Here is a 27,047-nt window from a genome sequence, read left to right on the forward strand (position 1 = left end):
CTGTTCCTCGGGCCTTCTCCCTTTGCACACCCACCGCCCTCCCCTCCCCCAGGCAGCAAGGGGCTACAGTGTGATTGCCCATCCAGGCTTCACAGCCTCCTCTTTGCTCTTTCCAGCCGAAATGAAGATTTGGAAGAGATTGCTTCCACCGACCTGAAGTACCTGCTGGTGCCAGCATTTCAAGGAGCGCTCGCCATGAAACAAGTCAACCCCAGCAAGCGTCTAGATCATTTGCAGTGGGCTCGAGAACACTTTTTAAACTACTTAACTCAGTGCCAATACTATCATGTGGCAGAGTTTGAGCTGCCCAAAACGAAGAACAACTCACCTGATAATAATACTGCTAGTTCCTCCATGGCCTATCCTAGCCTCGTTGCAATGGCATCTCAAAGACAGGCTAAAATAAAGAGGTGGGTCAATAGCTATAATTTGAGGACTGCCCAATGGCAGTGCTATTGTGGGGGTGTGTGTGCATGTTTTTGGGAGGGAGGGGAACAGTGGTGTCTGTCACTCTTTTGGTTCCTGTTGAGCATTAGGCCTGGTGAGAGGAAGTTCTCCTGAGTTTTTCAAGAAGCTTCTGCCTTTGTTGAGATGGTCATACCTGTCGGACCTCTGGTACCCTGTGGTTGCCAACAGCAGAACATTCTTTAGCATAGCGTCTCCCGCTCATATCCCACAGCACAGCACAGCAATATTCATATGGTACAATGGGGTAGATATCTCTGAAGGGCACAGTGTCTTGTAGCTATAATCCATTTATGGTCCACTGAGTGAGAAGTTCTGTTCTGAGTAATGGCTCAGGTGTGTAACATCCTGAGCTAATGTTAGTCCTGCACAGCTTCATCATGTGACCTTGAAGTTGCTTACTCTCAGTTTAGTGTAAAGAACCATTTGATGAGTGCTCACAGTGTCCAGGATCTATGCTAGGCACTGGGGGTACAAACTGAGTGTGTTTGTAGGAATATGGGTGGTCTCCACCTTGGAGGAGTTTACAGTATGGTGAGGAAAAGAGGCATAGAAACAGAGTAGCAATATAAAAGGATGTGATGGAGAAATGCACAGGTACTGTGAGAACAGACAGGAAGGGCACCTAACCAAAGAAGGAGCAGGAGAGACAGAAGTCTCCCTGGAGGAGGTGACTCCTGTGATGAGTTGTTTAAGGATGGATAGGAGTATCATCTAGAGGAAGAGGAAACACTATTTCCAGCAGAGGAAATAGTAAAGCTACAGGGGCATGAAAGAGCACAGTGCTGGGCTTGGAATGTATGTGGGGAACTACTGTAAGCAATCAGATGATGCTAGAACATGAAAGGGGTGAGGGAAAAGGGGAAGGAGCGATGCTGAAGAATGTTGTGGGGTCCAGACCAAGGAGACTTGGGGTGTGAGGAAGGTGAAGGAACAGCCCTACTGCTAAGAACGTGGGGAGGGGTTTTAGTCTCAGTTCCACCATTTAATCACTCTGGATTGGGGTAAGTTGCTTCATCACTTGTGCCTTAATTTCCCCAGCTGTAAAATTGGATAACAATAGGTCTTTCTTCATAAAGTAGTTTTGAAGATGAAAAGAGAAATACACAAAAAGCGCTTAGCACAGTGTCTGACACAGTAAATACTCAAAGTCAGCTACTGTTATGTCTTAGTAGCTGAGTACAGGTTGTGGAGTCAGAGTGGGGTTTGAGACCCAGCTTTACCTGTAAGCCATTGGACTTTGGGTAACTTATATAACCTGTCTGAGCCTCAGGGTTCCTCATGTGAAATCATGTAAAAATAATAATTGTACCTGTTTTATAGGATTAAGAAACATAAATAAGAGCACATAAAACAGCTAGCACAGTATCTGGCACATAGTCACTAGTCTATAAATGTCACTTACCAGTAGGCCATGCTAAAGAACCTAAACTTCAGTTGCTAACTGGGATTCACTGGAAGTTTTGGGTTTTTTTTTTTTTAAGAGTAGCACGATCATATTTGCATTTTAACTAGCATACACTGGTAGCAGTTAGGAAGCGGTGTGAGGGAGAATATTAGATCCAGTTAGGTCACAAGTAATGAGGCCTCACTACAGCAGTGGCAGAAGAGATGGGATAGATTTATTTAGAAGGGTTGAATCGGCAGAAAACTTGGTGATCAGTTAGTTCTGAGAGGTGGGGTAGATGGAAGCAACACAAGGAAGGTTTCCACGTTTGTGTGATAGGTAGATGGCTTGTGGAACTCATTAAGATGGGGAATGAGGAGGAAGAACAAATCAGGGGATAGGAAAGTGTAAAAATTTGGTATTGAGCCATTTAAGGTGTTTAGGAGTCCTCCAGATAGAGGTATCTGGTAGTATGTAGCTCAGAGGAGAGGCCTGGTCTAGAGAGGTGAAAATTGATTCATTCACTTGGCCAATATGTATTAAGCCTTTCTTGTGCACCAGGAACTGTTCTAGGTAATGGAGAACCAGATGAAGTCAATGGCCTCATGAAGCTTTTATTTTGGTGGAGGAGACAGACAATAAGGTAGTAAATAATAATATAATTTCAGGTGGTATATATAGTTCAGGGTTAGTGACAGTGAATAATTTTTGAGGAAATGGGATAAACTGATAGGAAGTGGAATTCAGCATCATGTCTTTTGTAAGAAGGTGGGGGCAGCTCATTGGCACGTAACAGGTAGTTTAAGCAGTGAGTTTGGTATCCAAATAATTGTACTTTACCCCAAAAAGGACTATAAATGCCATAGAGATACAGTGTTGTAGAGAAAGACCAAGGAGTGAGCACATCTGGTTGGAGGGATGAGGATGAAGTTTCAGGATGCAATGCACTTGAGAAGAGCCTTGAATTATGGTCAAGAATGGAAATTACAGATTTTCCTGAATGTAAAAGAAATAATACTGATTGTAGAAAATTGGAAAACCAATATTTTTTGAATTAAAAAAAAAAGGCCTTAATCCTGGCACTCAAAGATGATCTTTGTTAACTTCCTGATGTATTTGCTTCCAGATATATAGTTACTTTAGTTAATAAGTGTGGAATAATACTGTATATATAGTTTTTTTATCCTCTTCAAGCCTAACATCATATTGTGAGCATTTCCCTGTGTCTTTTGAAACCATGATATTTAATGGTTACATAATATTCCATCCTATAGTTGTGCCACAATTATTTAATCTTTTATCGTCAAATATTTAGATTATGTATAGATTGGGGGGGGCTCGTTTGTTTCTTTTGGTTTTGCTCTTGTAAGTAGTGGTATGAACAGACATCTTTAACTGCATCTGTCACTGTTTCATTAGGATAGATTTCTAGAAGGACCAGTGACTAGATCAAAGGGTTTGGATATTTTAAGACTTGATGGTAGCAACATTGCTTTCCACAATAACAAAGTTTTAGAATATGCCCCACCACACTGGGCTTGCACGTTAACACTTAGAAAATCCAGTTGGGAAAACCAAAAAAGGTATCTCATTGTTTTTACTTGCATTTCTTTGGCTGGAAAGCTTGGTCTTTGAACATTTTTTAAAAATGTCTACCAGACAAGATAACAACGTTATCTTTATGCTAATGGCTCCCACATTTATGTCATGAACCCAGACCTTTCCTGACCTTCAGACTCACAGACGTCTAAGATTTAACATGGCCTAAGTTGAACCCTTGGTTTTTTAACTCCCAATGTGCCCCCACACCCAGGTCTTCATCTCATTGAGTGCACCACCATTCACTTAGGAGTTAGCTTCACTTCCTCCCTTCTGAATCTCTACATCCCATCCACCAGCCAGGCCTGCCAGTTCTAGCTACAAAACGAATCTTCTGTTCTTCTGTTTCTCTGGGTCTCCACTATCATACCTTAGTGTAGGCCAATAGCACTTCACCTGAAATAGCCAAACCACTAACTATGAGGCCCTGCACAGTCTGGCACCTGCTTCTCTTCAGGCTTACCCTCTCCGCTAGGTTCCAGCCCCAGTTGCCTTTTCTTTCAGTTCTTTGCACAAACCCAGTTCCTTCCTACTACAGTCTTTGTATGTGTTCTCCTTGCATGACATGCTCCTCACTTTTCTGTCGTCCTGGGCTTTGTCTTTCTCCTCTGCTCTAGAATGTGTACTCCTTGAGGGCAGAAGCTATTTCTCTCTTATTCACTGTGGTATACCTAGCACAGGGCCTGGCAAAGAGGAGGTGCTCAAGAAATATTTATTGTTGACAAGCAGGGGGAACAACATGAGCAGAAGCCCAAGGCGCTTGAGGTATGTACAGGGAATGCAGAATGGTCCAGTTAGGCAGAAGCTAAAAGTACTGTGGTCGGAGGTCTGCACAAGAAAGTAATGTGTGTATAGAATCCTGAAAGTGAGAGGCAGAAAGACAAATTCATATGTTATAATAGTATTTCAGCTGGGAAGAAGAGATAAAAATGAAGTGACAGCTATCAAAGACATTAGTTTTGCAGGAAACATTTGTATGATTAGAAAACACATTGTTGAGATCCTTGTTTATTTTCTGTAAGTCTTCCCTCTTTACCTACTGAGGCCATCCTACATAAAACACCTAAATGGTATATCGTCTCTCTCAAAACCTGTTTCTTCACATATCCTCTCTACTGATTCTCAACTTTGACAGTAAGTATGAGTCTGGTTTGATTATCTGCACCTCCATTCTTGTGACAGAAATAGAGAAGTAGAAGCTAGGTAAGTAATGGATGGGTCTAGTGTTAGATTCACTGAACTTAGATTCCGAAGTGCCAGCTGGGTAGCCATGTCCATAGACAGAGGGCAATGTAACTAAAACTGGGAGGAGACTGTTTGGTGGCTAGTGCTAAAACTTTAGGAGCTTTTGGTGGGTATGGATAGTTTACCAAGGAAAAACGTTCAGAGAGGGAAAAAATGCCAAGGATAAAACCTTGGGGCAAATTAAGGGAGCAGAAAGAGGCGGGAAAGAGCAATCAGAAGTAAGACACTCAGCAAAGTATAGATAGAAGTGCTTTTAGAAGCCTGAGAAAGAGAGAGAGCAAATGTTAAGTACTCTTTGAAGCTTCTCTCTGCCAAGCTCCCCTCCTAAATACTGTAACATTTAGTTTTTGTTACTTATCACAGTGTAACTATCTGTCATTCTGTAAACTGCAAACTCCTAAAGGTCAGAGACCTTGACTAATTGTATCTTTAGTGTCATAATTGTATCACTGTATCCCTAGAGCCCAAGACAACAAGAGGATTATAGTAAGTACATGAAATTTCTGTGGGAGGAACAGTTACATGGTAGTCATAAGACAAATTGAAGCAATACAGTATTGCACATAAAGCCTGGACTTGGAGTGACCAATCTGATTTCCTCCACTTAATAAGTGGGGCATCATCTAGCCCCTCCTGGCCTCCATTTTCCCATCCTCTAACAATATTTGTATTCTGTTGCTGCTTATGAAGTACTTTCATGTGTATTGTTCCATTTGATTCTGTTAACAACCCCAGGAAATGTAGCTTATTATCCCTATTTTAGAGATAAGGAAATGGGATATGAGAATTTGTTTGTCCAGAGTTACCTCATAAGTGTTCGGGCTAGGATTTAAATGCAGATCTTCAAATTCCCAGTTCTCGTGCTCATTCCAGCAAGGCACAGAAAGAGAAGAATGGTCATTTGAAAGGATAGACTATGGATTGAAGGAAGGTGTTTCTAGGATGGGGGAAAGGCACCAGTAGAGTGAAAAATTGTAACTGCTGATGCCAGGATGATTGATAGCGTGAGTCCTGGGAAAATGTGGGTAGTGACAGGTTTGATAGCAAAAGTGGAATGGTAAAGACATCGCCCTGGTAAAAACAGCATTAGCTCCTTAAAGACGAGGGAAGGAGGAAAGGTGAAACTACAGAGATTTTAAGGGAAAGAAGGAGATTGATGGCCATTGTCTGGCCATCTGGCACGTGTGATGGTGGCATGGAATCCACAAAAGATGAACAAAAAGAGATGAGCAAGAGTGACCGCTTGGCCAAAGTTTGATCATTTGAATTTGTTGTTGACTCATTTGACACAAATCTGTAATTCATGAGCTCTCTGCAGCAGCCTGAGACCAGAAAAAGGGAATGGGGAAAGTTGTCCAGAGTCAGAAGGGTGACAGGCATCGGGGATCCTAGGGTGGTAGGGAGTGTTTCCATGTAATGGCTCACCATGGGAAATCTAGAACAGTGCTGAAGGTCTAGGATGGTGATTTTCAATCTGTCCCTTGGAGCTGTAAGATTCCACCACAGTGCCTGGGTAAGGGGGGATGTTGGGAGCCCTCCTCTATTTTAACTAGGGTGGATTTTTATCTGTTTATTACTTACGGAGTTCCAAATAAACTCTTACAAGAAGAAAGGGTTCTTGGAGTGCCTAGGTAGCTCAGTCAGTTAAGGGTCCGACTCTTGATCTCAGCTCAGGTCTTGATCTCAGGGTCGTGAGTTCAAGCCCCACATTGGGCTCCGCGCTGGGTGTGAAGCCTACTTTAAAGAAGAAGGAGAAGGAGAGGAAGGAGAGGAAGAAGAAAGGGTTCTTTTACTACGACAAAACGGTTTTAAAAACGCTGGCCAAAAAAGCAGGAGTGGAAGAGCTAGAAGTTTCAAAGATGACAAGGAGTGAAATCGTAGGAGTAAGGAAGTGAAAAAGCAGCTGGAGAGCACGGTTACACTGCATTTAGATAATGGGAGAGGAAGTACAAGAACGTTACTCAGAGGACCAGTAAACTGACCCAGAATTTACCCTGGGTTGTATACATTCTAAGGCCCTGGTATGTTTTTTCCTGATGTAGGTACATCCAGGAAAGAGGGTGGGGGTAGGATTGGGACCAGAATGAAATGTTCTCAAGCAATGTCTGTAATAGCATTCATGAACTAGGAATTGACCTTTGTGCTGTTTTGCTCAGAAGCTGCCAATGACGATGCTGTGACAGTTATTTGTAACATATAAACTGCCCCATTTGTTGGGTAAAAGGATCAGAAGATCCTAAAAGTTTGTATAATAAAGAATGTCTCCAGAGCAGTGGTTCTTGATTTTACATGGGTCATGGACCTTGTTGATAATCTGATAAGAACTACAGATCTCTCCCAGGCCAAAAAATTTTAAAAATAAAAAGGTAGAATTCTATATTAAATTTCAGGGAATTCAAGGACCTCCTCCCCTCAAACTCTATCCATGGACCTCAGGTTAAGAACTCCAGATTCTTTTCCTTGACTTTTCTCTCTCAAGCCCTTACATCCAATAAATCTGTTTTCTATTTTAAATACATCCACATCTCTCCACCTCCCTGTTTCAAGTCACTGTCTCATTTAGATTGTGGCAATATCCTCTTAATTGATGTCCCTGCTTCCATCCTTGCCTCCCACCTCCCGCCCCACATTCTATACTCAGTACAGCAGCCAGACTGGCCCTTATAAGAAAAATTTTCATGTCACTCTATTTATGTCATGTATTCTCTTCAAAAGCCTCCAGTGGCTTTCCTATCTCAAAATATCCTGGTATTTAATATTTGGGGTCTTGGAGCACACAGGGTTCTACAAATTGTGGTCCTGGCTATCTCTCTTACCTCATTTACTGTCATTCTTCTTCACGCCAGCCACACCGGCCTCCTATCTGTTTTGCAGACATGTCAAGTCAGGCTCTCTCCCACTCCAGGACCTTCGTATTGCTTTTCCACCTTAGAATACTTTTTTGGATATTGGCATGGCTTGCTTCCTTACTGAAGTCTTTGCTCAGATGTCACCTCTTCCTGATCACCTTGTATATAATAGCAGTTCTACTTCTATGCCATCATTCTGTTCACCTTACCTTGCTTTTTGCTGCTGCTTCATGGCACTTATCACAACCTGACTCATCATCTCTTTTTGTCTGCTTCCACTAGAACGAAAGCTTCAGGAGAGCAAGGACTTTGTTGTATACACTGCTGTATATCCAGCACTGAGAAGAGTGCCTATCACACAATAGGTACTCAGTAAATATTTTTCAGATGAATGATAGATGACATGTAGAATGTATCCTGAAAAAGGCAAGCAGGATGGTTGTGAGTCTTTATATTAGGCACCTGGCTGGGTCAGATGGTGATTTTAAGCTCCATGTTAAGCATAAAGCTTACCTTTTAAAAAATGTGATAGTGTAAATAAAAGCACTTAGTGTAGCACCTTGTACTTGAGAAAAATATAATAGAGTATTTCCTTGGTTCAAACCATATGATTCCCTTAGCAAAAGGATGAGCCAGAAGAGCTGGGACTGTTTTGCAATCTGTGACTCCTTGAAGTGGTACTTCCCAAGTGGACATTGTTTGATACTAAGTATCTAACCTAGTAAGCCTTGAGCTTCCACCTGGAAGATGATGGGAGGAGTTGCTCAGATCAGGTTATATCTGTAATTTTCCAGCTTTAGAATGTATTTCTGAGCCCCTATTCATCCATTCCTTGCCTTGCAGTCTTGAGGGAACTGCCCTGGTGGTGAGTTCTGGGGTATAGAATCTGTATTTTTGCCAAAGGGGAAACCGGCATACTCACTGCCTGGTCATCAGCAAAGGTAAACTCTTATTGTGGCCTTCTTTGATGGAATAGCGCTCTATTTTTGAGTTCATGGGTAATGCTTTTCTGTGCAACAGATACAAGCAGAAGAAGGAGGTGGAGCATAGGTTGTCCGCACTGAAATCTGCTGTGGAAAGTGGTCAAGCAGATGATGAGCGTGTTCGTGAATATTACCTCCTTCACCTTCAAAGGTGGATTGGTATCAGCTTAGAAGAGATTGAGAGCATTGACCAGGAGATGAAGATCCTGAGAGAAAAAGACTCCTCAAAACAGGTAAGCCTGGTCACTGCCCATATAGCTCAAAAAGCTGTTAGACATTTGGACGTTCTACAAGAGAGTAATCAAATTAAAATCCTTTTAAGTCTCCATAAAATCATTGTTCTTCTTAAGATTAGTGGAGAAGGCTGAAGATTCACTAGGCGTAGCCTTCTCTCTAGCTTACAGTGTTGTTTCCCAGGGATTTCTAACCTGTAAAACACTTCTAGCCATTTGTAATTTTGTGACATGCCACAGGTAGGGAGACTTCTTTAAAGTAAAAATTGGTTTTGGCCATTAGAGGTCATGACTGCCTAAGGAATGCACACGGAGGTGGGCCTTTAAAATCTGTGTTTGACTGTAATAAACAAATCAGAAGAGGGATGGGATGGGAACTGAGAAGGAAAGTAGCACTGGAGGAGAGAAAGAAAAGTGTAGGAAGAAGATCAAAGGAAAGATCAGGAATATATTTAGGTTTGGGGAGGAATCCAAATTTAACCTTAGACAATGATGCTCTCTTACACCCTTAGATCTCCCAAGTAGGAGACACAGAAGGACATTTCCATGCACAAAATACTGGGTGTACTGATAAAACCTGATGTAAGGCAGCTTTGGCCAACTTTGAAGATCATCACCGTGTTTTGGAGCTGCTGCTTCAAAAGATTAGGCTCCTCTGCCACTTACTTTTTGGTTCAAGATACAAGCATGGATTGAGTTGAATTTATCAGCTAGTCGCAAGCATTTATTTCGGTCCTCAGAGAAACCTCTTCCAAATTGGATTTGTGCTAATTATTAGCCCAGGAGCTTATGCCTCCAGGTAACATCAACCTAGTTCCTCATGTTAAACGATCAAAGAATAAACAATATTCTAAGACCAGGAGGCCCCTTGAGCATCTCTAGATGAATGGTTTTCAAGCATTTTGAGGCTGGACTCTTCTGGATCCTCTCCTGCCCCCCTTCTTTGTTGTTGTTGTTGTTGTTGTTGTTGTTGTTGTTGTTGTTGTTAAACACTCCCTTATTTGGTGTTGGGATCAGCTCTGGAAGTGATGGACGTAAACCCAAGTGAACACCTTTTCTCTAACCATACTTTGTTTCAGTATGCTCGGTACAGCTGAGGTTCCCTGAAACATTGTTATATGACACTGTATGAAAGTTACTAACACAGTCTTCCCCCCTTGCATTTAGGAACACCGTCTTCTAAAAACCTGGAAGTTCTTGACAGTTAATTGCATAGTTACATTGGAAAGGGTCTTAATCATTCAACTTTAGCACTGAAGGCCAGGCTGAGGAAAGGGACTTCAAAATCAGCTTGAGGGATTTATCTGGAACATGGAAAAAGCCTTTGGAATCTCCTTCTTTAGAGGGGAATATTTTTTTTATTTTTTTTAATAATGCAAATCATTTTATTTTTTTTTCAGTTTCTTTCCTTTTTTTTCAATATGAAGTTTATTGTCAAATTGGTTTCCATACAACACCCAGTGCTCATCCCAAAAGGTGCCCTCCTCAATACCCATCACCCACCCTCCCCTCCCTCCCACCCCCCATCAACCCTCAGTTCTCAGTTTTTAAGAGTCTCTTATGCTTTGGCTCTCTTCCACTCTAATCTCTTTTTTTTTTCCTTCCCCTCCCCCATGGGTTTCTGTTCAGTTTCTCAGGATCCACATAAGAGTGAAAACATATGGTATCTGTCTTTCTCTGTATGGCTTATTTCACTTAGCATAACACTCTCCAATTTGATCCATGTTGCTACAAAGGGCCATATTTCATTCTTTCTCATTGCCACGTAATACTCCATTATGTATATAAACCACAATTTCTTTATCCATTCATCAGTTGATGGACATTTAGGCTCTTTCCATAATTTGGCTATTGTTGAGAGTGCTGCTATAAACATTGGGGTACAAGTGCCCCTATGCATCAGTACTCCTGTATCCCTTGGGTAAATTCCTAGCAGTGCTATTGCTGGGTCATAGGGTAGGTCTATTTTTAATTTTTTGAAAAACCTCCACACTATTTTCCAGAGTGGCTGCACCAATTTGCATTCCCACCAACAGTACAAGAGGGTACCTATTTCTCCACATCCTCTCCAGCATCTATACTCTCCTGATGAACACATTTTGGCCACTCTGACTGGCGTGAGGTGATATCTGAGTGTGGTTTTGATTTGTATTTCCCTGATGAGGAGCGACGTTGAGCATCTTTTCATGTGCCTGTTGGCCATCCAGATGTCTTCTTTAGAGAAGTGTCTATTCATGTTTTCTGCCCATTTCTTCACTGGGTTATTTGTTTTCTGGGTGTGGAGTTTGGTGAGCTTTTTATAGATTTTGGATACTAGCCCTTTGTCTGATATGTCATCTGCAAATATCTTTTCCCATTCCTTTGGTTGCCTTTTAGTTTTGTTGGTTGTTTCCTTTGCTGTGCAGAAGCTTTTTATCTTCATAAGGTCCCAGTAGTTCATTTTTGCTTTTAATTCCCTTGCCTTTGGGGATGGGTCAAGTAAGAGATTGCTATGGCTGAGGTCAGAGAGGTCTTTTCCTGCTTTCTCCTCCAGGGTTTTGATGGTTTCCTGTCTCACATTCAGGTCCTTTATCCATTTTGAGTTTATTTTTGTGAATGGTGTGAGAAAGTGGTCTAGTTTCAACCTTCTGCATGTTGCTGCCCAGTTCTCCCAGCACCATTTGTTAAAGAGGCTGTCTTTTTTCCATTGGGTGTTCTTTCCTGCTTTGTCAAAGATGAGTTGGCCATACGTTTGTGGGTCTAGTTCTGGGGTTTCTATTCTATTCCATTGGTCTATGTGTCTGTTTTTGTGCCAATACCATGCTGTCTTGATGATGACAGCTTTGTAGTAGAGGCTAAAGTCTGGGATTGTGATGCCTCCTGCTTTGGTCTTCTTCTTCAAAATTGCTTTGGCTATTCGGGGCCTTTTGTGGTTCCATATGAATTTTAGGATTGCTTGTTCTAGTTTCGAGAAGAATGCTGGTGCAATTTTGCTTGGGATTGCATTGAATGTGTAGATAGGTTTGGGTAGTATTGACATTTTGACAATATTTATTCTTCCAATCCATGAGCAGGGAATGTTTTTCCATTTCTTTAAATCTTCAATTTCCTTCATAAGCTTTCTATAGTTTTCAGCATACAGATCTTTTACATCTTTGGTTAGATTTATTCCTAGGTATTTTATGCTTCTTGGTGCAATTGTGAATGGGATCAGTTTCTTCATTTGTCTTTCTGTTGCTTCATTGTTAGTGTATAAGAATGCAACTGATTTCTGTACATTGATTTTGTATCCTGCAACTTTGCTGAATTCATGTATCAGTTCTAGCAGACTTTGGTGGAGTCCACCGGATTTTCCATGTATAATATCATGTCATCTGCAAAAAGCGAAAGCTTGAGTTCATCTTTGCCAATTTTGATGCCTTTGATTTCCTTTTGTTGCCTGATTGCTGATGCTAGAAATTCCAGCACTATGTTAAACAGCAGCGGTGAGAGTGGGCATCCCTGTCGTGTTCCTGATCTCAGGGAAAAAGCTCTCAGTTTTTCCCCATTGAGGATGATGTTAGCTGTGGGCTTTTCATAAATGGCTTTGATGATCTTTAAGTATGTTCCTTCTTTCCCGACTTACTCGAGGGTTTTTATTAAGAAGGGTTGCTGAACTTTGTCAAAGGCCTTTTCTGCATCGATTGACAGGATCATATGGTTCTTATCTTTTCTTTTATTAATGTGATGTATCACATTGATTGATTTGCGAATGTTGAACCAGCCCTGCATCCCAGGAATGAATCCCACTTGATCATGGTGAATCATTCTTTTTATATGCTGTTGAATTCGATTTGCTAGTATCTTATTGAGAATTTTTACATCCATATTCATCAGGGATATTGGCCTGTAGTTCTCTTTTTTTACTGGGTCTCTGTCTGGTTTAGGAATCAAAGTAACACTGGCTTCATAGAATGAGTCTGGAAGTTTTCCTTCCCTTTCTATTTTTTGGAATAGCTTGAGAAGGATAGGTATTATCTCTGCTTTAAACGTCTGGTAGAACTCCCCTGGGAAGCCATCTGGTCCTGGACTCTTATTTGTTGGGAGATTTTTGATGACTGATTCAGTTTCTTCGCTGGTTATGGGTCTGTTCAAGCTTTCTATTTCCTCCTGATTGAGTTTTGGAAGCGTGTGGGTGTTTAGGAATTTGTCCATTTCTTCCAGGTTGTCCAATTTGTTGGCATATAATTTTTCATAGTATTCCCTGATACTTGCTTGTATCTCTGAGGGACTGGTTGTAATAATTCCATTTTCATGCATGATTTTATCTATTTGAGTCATCTTCCTTTTCTTTTTGAGAAGCCTGGCTAGAGGTTTATCAATTTTGTTTATTTTTTCAAAAAACCAACTCTTGGTTTCGTTGATCTGCTCTACAGTGTTTTTAGATTCTATATTGTTTATTTCTGCTCTGATCTTTATTATTTCTCTTCTTCTGCTGGGTTTAGGCTGCCTTTGCTGTTCTGCTTCTATTTCCTTTAGGTGTGCTGTTAGATTTTGTATTTGGGATTTTTCTTGTTTCTTGAGATAGGCCTGGATTGCAATGTATTTTCCTCTCAGGACTGCCTTCGCTGTGTCCCAAAGCGTTTGGATTGTGGTGTTTTCATTTTCGTTTGTTTCCATATATTTTTAATTTCTTCTCTAATTGCCTGGTTGACCCACTCATCCTTTATTAGGATGTTCTTTAACCTCCATGCTTTTGGAGGTTTTCCAGACTTTTTCCTGTGGTTGATTTCAAGCTTCATAGCATTGTGGTCTGAAAGTATGCATGGTATGATTTCAATTCTTGTATACTTATGAAGGGCTGTTTTGTGACCCAGTATGGGATCTATCTTGGAGAATGTTCCATGTGCACTCGAGAAGAAAGTATATTCTGTTGCTTTGGGATGCAGAGTTCTAAATAGATCTGTCAAGTCCATCTAACCCAATGTATCATTCAGGGCCCTTGTTTCTTTATTGACCGTGTGACTAGATGATCTATCCATTTCTGTAAGTGGAGTGTTAAAGTCCCCTGCAATTACCACATTTTTATCAATATGGTTGCTTATGTTTGTGATTAATTGTTTTATATACTTGGGGCTCCTGTATTCAGTGCATAGACATTTATAATTGTTAGCTCTTCCTGATGGATAGACCCTGTGATTATTATATAATGCCCTTCTTCATCTCTTGTTACAGCCTTTAATTAATTAATTAATTTATTTATTTTTTACGTTTATTTTTGAGACAGAGACAGAGCATGAACGGGGGAAGGGCAGACAGAGAGGGAGACACAGAACCAGAAGCAGGCTCCAGACTCTGAGCCATCAGCCCAGAGCCCGACGCAGGGCTCGAACTCACGGTCTGTGAGATCGTGACCTGAGCCAAAGTCGGACGCCCAACCGACTGAGCCACCCAGGCGCCCCGACAGCCTTTAATTTAAAGTCCAGTTTGTCTGATATAAGTATGGCTACTCCAGCTTTCTTTTGACTTCCAGTGGCATGATAAATAGTTCTCCATCCCCTCACTCTCAATCTGAAGGTGTCCTCAGGTCTAAAATGAGTCTCTTGTAGACAGCAAATAGATGGGTCTTGTTTTTTTATCCATTCTGATACCCTATGTCTTTTGGTTGGCGCATTTAATCCATTTGCATTCAATGTTATTATAGAAAGATATGGGTTTAGAGTCATTGTGATGTCCGTAGGTTTCATGGTTGTAGCGATGTCTCTGGTACTTTGTCTCAGAGGATCCCCCTTAGGATCTCTTGTAGGGCTGGTTTAGTGGTGATGAATTCCTTCAGTTTGTGTTTGTTTGGGAAGACCTTTATCTCTCCTTCTATTCTAAATGACAGACTTGCTGGGTAAAGGATTCTCGGCTGCATATTTTTTCTGCTGATCACATTGAAGATCTTCTGCCATTCCTTTCTGGCCTGCCAAGTTTCAGTAGAGAGATCGGTCACGAGTCTTACAGGTCTCCCTTTATATGTTAGAGCACGTTTATCTCTAGCTGCTTTCAGAATTTTCTCTTTATCCTTGTATTTTGCCAGTTTCACTATGATATGTCGTGCAGAAGATCGATTCAAGTTACGTCTGAAGGGAGTTCTCTGTGCCTCTTGGATTTCAATGCCTTTTTCCTTCCCCAGATCCGGGAAGTTCTCAGCTATGATTTCTTCAAGTACACCTTCAGCACCATTCTCTCTCTCTTCCTTCTCTGGAATACCAATTATGCGTAGATTATTTCTCTTTAGTGCATCACTTGGTTCTCTAATTTTCCCCTCATACTGCTGGATTTTTTTAATCTCTTTTTCTCAGCTTCCTCTTTTTCCATAATTTTATCTTCCAGTTCACCTATTCTCTCCTCTGCCTCTTCAATCCGAGCTGTGGTTGTCTCCATTTTATTTTGCAGCTCATTAATAGCATTTTTTTAGCTCCTCCTGGCTGTTCCTCAGTCCCTTCATCTCTGTAGCAGTAGATTCTCTGCTGTCCTTTATACTGTTTTCAAGCCCAGCGATTAATTTTTGACTATTATTCTAAATTCACTTTCTGTTATATTGTTTAAATCGTTTTTGATCAGTTCGTTAGCTGTTGTTATTTCCTGGACGTTTTTCTGAGGGGAATTCTTCCGTTTCGTCATTTTGGATAGTCCCTGGAGTGGTGCGGGACTGAGGGGCACTTCCCCTGTGCTGTCTTGAATAACTTGCATTGGTGGGCGGGGCCGCAGTCAGACCTGATGTCTACCCCCAGCCCACCGCTGGGGCCACAGTCAGACCGGTGTGTACCTTCTCTTCCCCTCTCCTAAGAGCAGGATTCACTGTGGGGTGGCATGGCCCGTCTGGACTACTTGCACACTGCCAGGCTTGTGGTGCTGGGGATCTGGCATATTAGCTGGGGTGGATCGGCAAGTTGCACAGGGGTGGGAGGGGTAGGCTCAGCTCGCTTTTCCTTCGGAGATCCTCTTCGGGAGGGGCCCTGCAGCACTGGGAGGGAGTCAGACCTGCTGCCAGAGGGGTGGCTCCACAGAAGCACAGCGTTGGGTGTTTGCGCGGTGCAAGCAAGTTCCCTGACAGGAACTGGTTCCCTTTGGGATTTTGGCTGGGGGATGGGTGAGGGAGATGGCGCTGGCGAGAGCCTTTGTTCCCCGCCAAGCTGTGCTCTGTTGTCCGGGCTCAACAACTCTCCCTCCCGTTGTCCTCCAGACCTCCCGTTCTCCGAGCAGAGCTGTTAGCTTATAACCTTCCAGATGTTAAGTCCCGCTTGCTGTCAGAACACACTCCGTCCGGCCCCTCCACTTTGCAAGCCAGACTCGGGGGCTCTGCTTGGCCAGCGGGCCGCCCTAGAGGGGAATATTTTAAAGACAAATGATTTTTTACTTTTGGCGAGATGATTTCTGCGAGAACTTTCTTTTCCTCCCTTTTCAGCAAGGTACTCAGGGGAGCTAAACAGCCTCCACCATTAGTATTCTGCTGTTGTATCTTAGAGACTGATAAATAGGGAGTGGGCAACGTTTGAATCCACGGCTTTTCAGGCACCTGAAGCCTTAAGAGCCTGTATCATGGGGTAAGCAGAATGGCAAATGTGTTTCTGATAATGAATTTCCTTTCCAGGTACCAACTTCTTACTCACCTCGTCAGGACAGGCCTCCAATGAAACCCTTCATTCTCACTCGGAACATGACCCAAGCCAAGTAGGTAGTACTAAAAAGTGGGTTGCCTTTGTAGGAACCCTGCTTTTATGGTTCAGTTACAGTGCATGTTAAAAGGCCATGTCCTCATCTGTGGTGGCTGTTCTTTCATCAATGCGATGTTACCTCTAATATTTTCTATATGTCTGTCTTCATCAGACATATCACTCAAACTCAAGCTTAAAAGTAGGCTCAAAAGAAAACTAACAAAAATAAAACAGAGGAAAGGAATCTGGTGGAGAATTGTACACTTCAATTGTTTCCCATTGCCTTCAGCTACAGTTTTCAAAAGGACATATTGGCCTGTTTCGGATTTAATTCTGAGTTCTTGAAAGAAGACACTCTTCGATTGGGTGGCAGGAAAGTCTCCTTTCCTCTGTGTACTGTTCAGACCCACCAACTATAAATACAAAGCATCTGCTTTGTGGGACACTGGACTCTGGGATTGCTTTCTGAGTGATGATCCTGACCTATTTATCTTCTCGTGAAAGCTCTTGACTATAATGCCCCTTCCTGGATGCTTCTTGTTACATATCCTCCAGTTTACATAGCTCCTCAGAAGATAGCTGGGCAGGGGAGCCAGGATGAAATAAACGCAGCCTTTGTCACTAAAGAGAAGAGGCTTTTTAGTAGTGCTGTGCGTGTTTAGTTTTCTAAATGTGGTGTGATTCTTGCAGAGTATTTGGAGCTGGTTATCCAAGCCTGGCATCTATGACAGTGAATGACTGGTATGATCAGCATCGGAAATATGGAGCATTACCAGATCAGGGCATAGCCGTGACAACACCAGGTATGAAGGGGTAGGAGGAAAGCAGTTATACTATTATTGGTCCCTTACTCCCTAGCAGTTAAATTCAGACCAAGTATTATTGCCCTTTAGGAGCAGAAGGAATCTGAACAGAGATTCTAGGCAATATTTTATGTTATTTATTATTAAGATAAAGAGCAGATGATTTGGGAAAGATGTAGGGAGCAGCTGTATGATTCTGGAATCTTTCCAGATGTCGTGGCATAAAAACAGACTGAGCATCTAGATAGCAAATCCAAAAATCCATGGACTGCATTTGCACCTCTGGTAATGGCAGAGTAGGTTGTATCAGGCCAATCCCTCCCACAGATGATAATTACAAACTGAAGAAAATAAAACCTCTACCTAAAGGAACTAGAGAGTGACCAAAAGCAGACATAGACTGGAGAGTAGTCAACACTTAGAAGAAGGGAATGGTACTTGGAATTTCTTGAAGACAGGGACTTTGACTTACTGTATTCTTGGTGTCCAACTCGGTAATTAGATCACAGTACATACTTGGAGTCATCTTTGGAAGGGAGAGGTGGAGACGGGTGTCCCTATAAAGATGGAAGCAACATGGTATATTAGAAAAAGTGTGGACAAACCTGGGGTAACCAATTACTCCTGCTACTTAATAGATGGGACATCACCTAGCCCCTCTGAGCCTGTTTCTTATATCATTTGATCCTCTTAACAACGCTATGAAGCAAATATCCTTATTCCCGTTTTAGGATGAGGAAATGGTGTCTGAGAACTGACATACCCAAACGCAACATAGCTAGAAAGTGGCCAGGCTAGGATTTGAATTCAGGTCTTAAAACCCCCAGTTCCAGTGCTATTTCCACTATAGCACAGAGAAGAGAAGAGAAGAGAAGAGAAGAGAAGAGAAGAGAAGAGAAGAGAAGAGAAGAGAAGAGAAGAGAAGAGAAGAGAAGTCATTTGAAAGGGTTTCCTGTTTCTTACATCTTCTCACCCACTGGCAGTCTGCAGTTACTGTGATGTGGGGGTAGGTGAAACTTGGATAGAAACTTACAACCTTACTGGTTGAGGAATGAGAGAAATGACTTCAAGGTGACCATAGCAACTGAAAAATGAGATGATATCTCATAAAGGAGAGAACCTCAGAGGAGGAGCCCTGATTCTCTGTATAAACCTTGCCCAAATCTCAGGCTGACACCTAAGCTATGTGTGCCCAGGATAGATTCCAAGCGCTCTAGATAAGGCTAAAGTAACAATGGAGGATTCAGCTGCTGCCCAGTGCAGAGGAAATAGAATTTGGAATTTTGGTTCTAGACAAATGAAGTGCCTGCTAAAATGAAACAGAACTCAGAATCTCTACAACATACCATTCACAAAGTCTGGGATTTAATTCCAAACTATTATACATAGAGAGAAACAGGAAAATGGGACTTCTGCTCAAGAGGAAAAGCAATCAGTGGAGACAAACCCCAGATGACACAGATGCTGAAATTAGCAGACAGGGACTTTAAAGCAGCTTATTTACATGTTCAAGGACAGGGGAAAATATGCTTGTAATAAGTGAGAAGATAAGAAGTCTTAGTAGATAATATCTATTATCCACTAACTTTGTATTTACAAACAGTACCTGCTACCCAGAGACAAGTATTAATGTAGCCCATATGGACTCTTGAACCCTGTTGAGATTACAACATACATGCTCCTAAATCATTGTGGTTGGATTTTCAAGTATCCTAACTTGTTCCTGGACATGTAACATGTTGATAAACCTCTCAATTTTTAGCAACATATAGAAACACCTCCAATCAAAAACACTTCACAAGTTCTACTTTGTGTCAGCCATTGGTAACATTCTGTCCCTAGAGAATACAGTGATATCTGGTGTGTTGCAAGCTTTCAAGATAGCCTGAACTTTAAAAAGTTGGTCCATTTAGTTGTATCCAATGGATGTAGATTTGCCTCCTAGTTCACTTTGTGTCAGGAGCTAAAACTGTGAACCTAACTTTCTGTTATTGGTGAGTAATAACTAAAAATAAAGATTTTATTTTCATGCTCAAAAAAAAGAAAAGAAAGGAAAGAACTCTCAGTGGAGAAGTGTGAACTATACACAAATTCTGAAACTGAAAAATACAGTATCTGAAGTTTACAAACATTGGATAAGCTTAATAATAGCAAATTGGCAGTGACAGAAGAAAGTGTCAGTGAATTTGACAATAGATTAATTCCAATTAGTCTGACAAACAACAAATTGGAAAAAAAAAAAGGTGAACAGAGCCTCTGTGACCTGTGGAACAAGGTTAAAAGGTTCACGATATGTACAGTTGAAATACCATTAGGAAAGGAGAGAGAAAAGGGGCCAGGAAAAAAATTTTTTGAAGAAATGATGGCTGAAATGTTCCCTAAATCAATGAAACACAAATTTACAGATTCAGAAATTGTATCAAGCCCCAAGCAAGTTAAATACAAAGAAAGCCACACACAGGCACATCATTGTCAAATGGCTGAAAACCAAAGGAAAAGAGAAAATATTGAAAGCAGCCAGGGATAAAGTACACATTACATTTAGAAGAACAACAATAGGAGTTGTTTTTGACTTCCCATTAGAAGCAGTGGGAGCCAGAGACAGTGGAGCAACATCTGTAAAGTTTTGGGGGAAGAGGAAGACCTGTCACTCCAGAATTTTATACCCAATGAAAATATACATCAAAATGAAGGCATAATTAAGGCATTTTCAGATAAGGCTGAAGGAATTCTTCACCAGGAAACTGGCATTATGAGAAATTCTGAAGGAAGTTCTTTAGGCTAAAGGGAATGATACCAGATGGAAACTTGGATATTCAAGGATAAAGTGCAGCAGAAATGGTAATTATGTGGGTAAATACAAAGGACTATCTCCCTCCCAACTTTTTGAAAGGGCCTTTTGAAAAAAGGCTTCCTTAAGGCAAAAATTATAATAGCGTCCTGTGGGGATTATAATGTATGTAGATGGAATACATATGATGACTATAGCAAAAAGAACAGAGTAAATGGGATCTTGTTTTGTGAGATTCTTCTGTTTTATGTGAAGTGGTACATATTATCTATTGCTGTGTAACAGGTTACTGCAACATGTAGCAACTTAAAATAATAAACATTTATTGTCTCACATATTTTCTGAGGGTGAGGAATCCAGGATCAACTTTACTGGGTGACTCTGACTTAGGATCTCTTGAGGTTGCAGTCAGGGTGTCAGCTGACACATAAGCTATACAGTCTTCTGAAAGCTTGACTGAGGCTGGAGGATCTGCTTCCCACTCATGGACTCATCATTCATGTGGCTATTGGCAGGGGGCCTCCCCTTGTGGTTCTCTGAGGTTGCTCACAGCTAAGAGCTTCCTTTCCCCAAAGCAAATGATCTGAGTGAGAATGACCAGGACAGAAGCCTCAGTATCTTATATAACCTAACATTGGAAGTGACATACCATGACTTCTGCCATATTCTGTGGGTCACATAGTATGGGAGGGGACTACAGAAAAGCGTGAATACCAGAAGGCTGAGACAGATAGAGTCCATCTTTGAGGCTGTCTCTGACATGGTTTGGTATTAACTCCAAGTACACTGGGAAGTTAGGAAGGAATATTGTATTACCTAGAGCAACCACTTAAAAAATAATGGATCAAGAGAATGAGAAGACAAGACACAGACTGGCAGAAAATATTTGCAAAAGACAAATCTGATAAAAGACTCTTCTCCAAAACATACAAAGAATTCTTAAAACTCAACAACAAGGAAACAAATACCCAATTAAAAAATAGGCAGAAGACCTGAATAGACACCTCACCAGAGAAGATCTACAGAGGACAAATAAGTATATGAAAAGCTCAACATCATATGTCATTAGGGCATTGCAAATTAAAACAACAGTGATACCACTACACCCCTAGAAGAATGGCCGAAATCCAAAACACTGACAACACCAAAAGCTGACATGGGTATGGAACAACGGGGACTTATTCACTACTGATGAGGATGCCAAGTGGTACAGCCACCTGGGAAGACCATTTCTTACAAAACTTAAACATGCTCTTACCAGACAATCCAGCAATCCTGCTCCTTGGTATTTACCCAAATGAGTTGAAAATTTAGGTCTACATAAAACCCTGCACACAAGTGGTTATGGCAGCTTTATTCATAATTGCCAAACTTGGAAACAACCAAGATGTCCTCAGTAGCTTGAAAGGATAAAGTGTGGTACATCCAGACAATAGAATAGTATTCATTGCTACAAAAAAAAAAAAAAATGAGCTTATCAAGCCATAGAAAGACTTGGAAAAACCTTAAATAACATATTACTAAGTGAAAGAAGCTGGTCTGAAAAGGCTACATGCTAATCCAATTCCAACTATATGACTTTCTGGAAAAGGCAAAACTGGAGAGACAGTAAAAGGATCAGTGGTTGCCAGGAGTTAGAGGAGGAAGGATGAACAGGTGGAGCACAGAGGATTTTTAGGGCAGTGAAACTATTGCATGTATACTAGTGGATACATGTCATTGTATACATTTTTCCAAACCCACAGAAGGTACAACACCAAGAATGAACTCTAACATAAATTATGGACTTTGGATGATACTGATGTGTCTGTGTAGATTTGCTGATTGTAACAAGTATTTTACTCTGGTGCAAGGTGCTGATAGTGGGGGAAGCTATGCCTCTGTGGGGGCAGGAAGTATATGGCAACACTGTGTATTGTTTGTTTTTAAAAATAATGCAGATAGACAAAGCTATAAAGTCAGTGGAGAAATTAAAAGAGAAGAAAGCAAAAAAGAACAAATAGAGAAACAAACAAGAAAAATAGATGCGGTGAACAGAAAACCAATAGCAGAATAATAGATCCCATTCCAGTAATATCAGTAATTAGTCTTACTTTAAATGGAATAAACCTCCAAATTAGAAATCAGAAATTGATTTCAGATTCAGCCACATGCTGTCTACAAGAGATGCATTTGATTTTATTAAATGTTTATTTATTTTGAGAGAGCAAGAGTGAGCACATGTGGGGGAGGGGTAAAGAGAGAGGGAGAGAGAGAATCCCAAGCAGGCTCTGCACTGTCAGCACAGAGCCCGACACAGGGCTTGGTCTCACAGTTCGTGAGATCACAGATCATCAGATCATGACCTGAGCCGAAATCAAGAGTCAGACAATCAACCAACTGAGCCACCCAGGCACCTCAAGAGATGCATTTTATTTTTTTTTAATTTTTTTTAACATTTATTTATTTTTGAGACAGAGAGAGAGAGAGAGAGAGCATGAAGAGGGGAGGGTCAGAGAAAGAGGGAGACACAGAATCTGAAACAGGCTCCAGGCTCTGAGCTGTCAGCACAGAGCCCGACGTGGGGCTCGAACTCACGGACTGTGAGATCATGACCTGAGCCGAAGTCAGCCGCTTAACCGACTGAGCCACCCAGGCACCCCAAGAGATGCATTTTAAATGTAAAGGCACAGATTGGTTAAAAGTGAAAAGATGAAAAAGAATATACCATGCTGACAGTAAGCATAAGAAAGCTGTAGTAGCTACAGTAAAGTCAGATAAAGTAGACTTCAAGACAAAAGGTGTTACTGGATGTAAACAAGAACATTTCATACCAATAAAAGGGGAAATTTATCAGGAAGATCTAGCAGTAATAAACATCTTCATGTCTAATAACAGGCTTTAAATTACAAGAATTAAAAATTGTCAGACCAAAATGGAGAAATAGACAAATCTACACTCATAGTTGGAGATTTTAATACTTCTCTGTAACTAATTGAAAGAATTACTAGACAGAAAATCAGTAAAGATGTAGATGATCTGGACAACACTAGCAGCCACCTTAACCTGTTTTATATTTACAGAACAATAAATCCAACAATTGCAAAATACACCATTTTTTAAATGCACATGGTACATTCACCAAGAGATGATATTCTGGGCCATCAAATAAGTCTCAATATGTTTTAAGGATTGAAATCACACTAAATATGTTCTCTGACACAATGGAATTATCAATAACAATATACCTAGGAAGTCTTCAAATATTTTTAGACTATAGTTGTTTTTTTTTCTTAATTTACATCCAAGTTAGTTAGCATATAGTGCAACAATGATTTCAGGAGTGGATTCCTTAATGCCCCTTACCCATTTAGCCCATCCCCCCTCCCACAACTCCTTCAGCAACTCTCTGTTTCTTTATATTTAATATATATAAATTATAAAATATAAATCTATATTTAATGTGTATATATATCTTAAGATCTTATATATATCATATATATTTGTATATATATAAACAAAAAGTAATGTTTTTATATTATTTTTGCTTCCCTTATGTTCATTTGTTTTGTATCTTAAATTCCTCATATGAGTGAAGTCATATATTTGTCTTTCTATGACTAATTTCACTTAGTATGATACTCTCTAGTTCCATCCACGTAGTTGCAAATGGCAAGATTTCATTCTTTTTGATTGCTGAGTAGTATTCCATTATATTATATTATATATACCACATCTTTATCCATTCATCCATCGATGGACATTTGGGCTCATTCCATATTTTGGCTATTGTCAATAGCGCTGCTATAAACTTCAGGGTGCATGTGCCCCTTTGAATCCACACACCTGTATCCCTTGGATAAATACCTAGTAGTGCAATTGGTGGGTCGTGGGGTAGTTCTGTTTTTAATTTTTTGAGGAACCTCCATACTGTTTTCCAGAGTGGCTGCACCAATTTGCATTCCCAAGAATATAGGCATTTTTTTTAATGCTTATTTTATTTTTGAGAAAGTGAACACGATGTGGGAGGGGCAGAGAGGGGGGACAGAGGATCCAAAGTGGACTCTGTGCTGACAGCAGAGAGCCTGGTGTGGGGCTCAAACCCACAAACCACGAGATCATAACCTGAGCCAAAGTCAGACACTTAACAGACTGAGCCACCCAGGCACGCTCCAAATATTTTTTTTTAATATTTATTCATTTTTGAGAGAGACAGACAGACAGACAGCATGAGCAGGGGAGGGGCAGAGAGAGACAGGGAGACACAGAATCCAAAGTAGGTTCCAGGCTCTGAGCTGTCAGCACAGAGCCCAACACGGGGCTCAAACTCACGAACTGTGTGTGAGATCATGACCTGAGCTGAAGTTGGATGCTTAACCGACTGAGTCACCTTGGCGCCCCTCCAAATACTTTTTTTAAATTTTTTTTAATGTTTATTTTTGAGAGAGAGAGAAACAGAGCATGAGTGGGAGAGAGGCAGAGAGAGAGGGAGACACAATGTGATGCAGGCTCCAGGCTCTGAGCTGTCAGCACAGAGCACAAAGTGGAGCTCGAACTCACAAACTGAGATCATGACCTGAGCTGAAGTCAGAAGCTCAGCTGACTGAGACCACCCAGGTGCCCCTACCCCTCCAAATATTTTTAAATTAAAAAGCATGCTTCTACATAACTCATGGGTCAAAAAAGAAATCACAAAGAAAGTGAGACAATATTTTTAACTGAGTAACAATGAAAATACATTACAATTTGTGGCATACGACTAAAGCAGTGCTGACTGGGAAATGTAGGACTTTTAGTGCTTATGTTAGGAAAAAGAGAAAGATAAAATTAATCACTTATGGTTCTACATTAAGAAATTGGGAAGAACAAGAACAAAAGAAACCCAAAGTAAATAGAAGAAAAGAAAAAATAAAGACGTGGAGAATCTAGAGGTGCTGGTGGTGATGCACAAAGGTCGCCCGTATGTGTACCCTCATGGCCTGGCGGTTTTGCTCATAGGTACATACCTGAGAGTAATGAGACTGTATGTCCACAAAAGGCTTGTGCAAGAATGTTCATAGCAGCATTATTTGTGATACCCCAAGCTGGATACTTCTCAAATGCCTTTACATAATAGAATGGATAAAGAAATTCTGGTGTGTTGACATAACAAAATATTGTTTAGCAAAAGTTAAACTAACTCTAGTTTTTGAGGTATCAGTGGCAAATATGGCAGAATTTTGCAAATGTAATTATGAGTGAGACAAGCCGGACACAAAACAGGATATACTATAGGATTCCATTCATATAAAGTACACAGGCAGGTGAAACTTGTATATGCTGGTCAAAGGCCAGCATAATGTTTACCCTTAGTGGGAGATCATGAGTGGAATTGGACCTAAGGGGGACTTCTGTGGAGTTAGTGTTTGCATCTAATCTGAGTACCGATTACATGGATGTGTTCAGATGTGAAAATTTTTTGGGCAATGCTATGTTTGTGTCTATGTGTACATGTATGTTTCAATAATAACACACCAAAAAAACCTCATGAGCAACATTTTCAATAAGCCAGGCGACAGCACATCCCCATGAACTTCACAAGAAAAACAGTAAGGGCAAGTCACTCATAACCACAAGATGAGCATGTGATTGGCATCTGTGTAGGAGAAAGCAGGAAGCATTGACAGATCATCTGAAAGAGCTGACAAACAGCAGAATCCCCAAACAGCAAACAAGTACTCACTAAGCATGTGGCAGTCCAGTTTAAGGACAGCAGTTGAAATGGGAGGGGTTTTTCACTCCAACAAAAACTGGGTAAATACAAAGGACCAGAGGGTCCGAAAGATATGGAGAAGTCTAATCTTCCATGAACTCTTGAAAATGACCCAGCAGATCTTGCTTCCAAGACAAGGTCCCACACTAAGGAGAAATTGCTGACAGTAACATTGAAACTGAGTAGAACAGGGACCATAAAGAAGGAAAGAGAGGGGCACCTGGGTGGCTCAGTTGGTTAAGCATCCAACTTCAGCTCAGGTCATGATCTCACGGCTTGTGAGTTTGAGCCCTGTGTCGGGCTCTGTGCTGATAGCTCAGGGCCTGGAGCCTGCTTCAGATTCTGTGTGTGTGTGTGTGTGTGTGTGTGTGTGTGTGTGTGTGTGTGTGTGTGTGTCTGCCTGCCTGCCCTCCCCTCCCACACTCACACTCTGTCTCTCAAAAATAAACATTAAAAAAAAATTTTAAAAAAAGGAAAGAGAAGGGTCAGATGAAAGTGGGAGAGAGGACTGGAGCCAAGAACTCCAATGAAGCAAGAGTCATCTTATCTCTTTAACGTACATACAAATAGCAGAAAGGGAGCCTCCGTGAAGTGAGAAAAGCTACCCTGAACCATACTTTCTGAAAGTTCAGGAAAGCTTATTACACGTAAGAATGAACAACAGATGGTGGTGATGGTTGCACAGCTCTGAATATCCTCAAACCACTGAACTGTACACTTTAAATGGCTGAGGTTTATGGTATGTGAAATCTGTCTCAATAAAGTTGTAAAAAATTTGAACACAAAATTATCAAGGTCAGATCCCACACAAAATTATTATAAAGGTGGGGGGGGGGGAGAATCAAAAGCATTCCAGAAAGACACACTCAAAAAAACAACAAATCTAAAATATATGCTGTTTTTAAACATTTAATATATTTTTACTGCTAAAAAATATATACTGTTTGAAAATTAGTTGGAAGGCATTAGGAAAACTGTATAAGACATAGGAGAACCATACAAATCAGGATTCATAAAACACAGAAATGCGGTGACAACTTGGGAGACGTAAGAATTATTTCAGAAGTAAAAGCTAGACCGGAAACAAGCAAGAATGGGTGAACAAACCAGAAAATGCCTTACTAAGGTAAAAAAGAAAATGTTTTACATAAAGAACAAAGATAAACAGGACTGGGGGTTGGGGGAAAGTGGCCAGTGTTAAAGATAGCAGAGAAGACCTGGCTTATGGGTGATAGGATTATCTACAGAAGAAAACCAAAGCAAGGAGAAAGAATAAATGCCAAAAACTAATGTTAAGGAA

General features: G+C 40.9%; 1 protein-coding gene across 1 annotated transcript in view; it reads left to right on the forward strand.

Moving 5' to 3' along the window:
• IGBP1 (immunoglobulin binding protein 1) overlaps nucleotides 1–27,047 on the forward strand; it is a 33,175-nt gene that overhangs the window by 603 nt on the left and 5,525 nt on the right. The window contains exons 2-5 of the mRNA XM_006943790.4: nucleotides 117–410; nucleotides 8,566–8,761; nucleotides 16,359–16,438; nucleotides 17,113–17,225. Coding sequence (XP_006943852.1) covers nucleotides 117–410; nucleotides 8,566–8,761; nucleotides 16,359–16,438; nucleotides 17,113–17,225 — 683 coding nt within the window. The remainder of the gene's footprint in view (nucleotides 1–116; nucleotides 411–8,565; nucleotides 8,762–16,358; nucleotides 16,439–17,112; nucleotides 17,226–27,047) is intronic.

Source organism: Felis catus, chromosome X (assembly GCF_018350175.1).
Source record: "Felis catus isolate Fca126 chromosome X, F.catus_Fca126_mat1.0, whole genome shotgun sequence".
Taxonomy (NCBI): Eukaryota; Metazoa; Chordata; class Mammalia; order Carnivora; family Felidae; genus Felis; species Felis catus.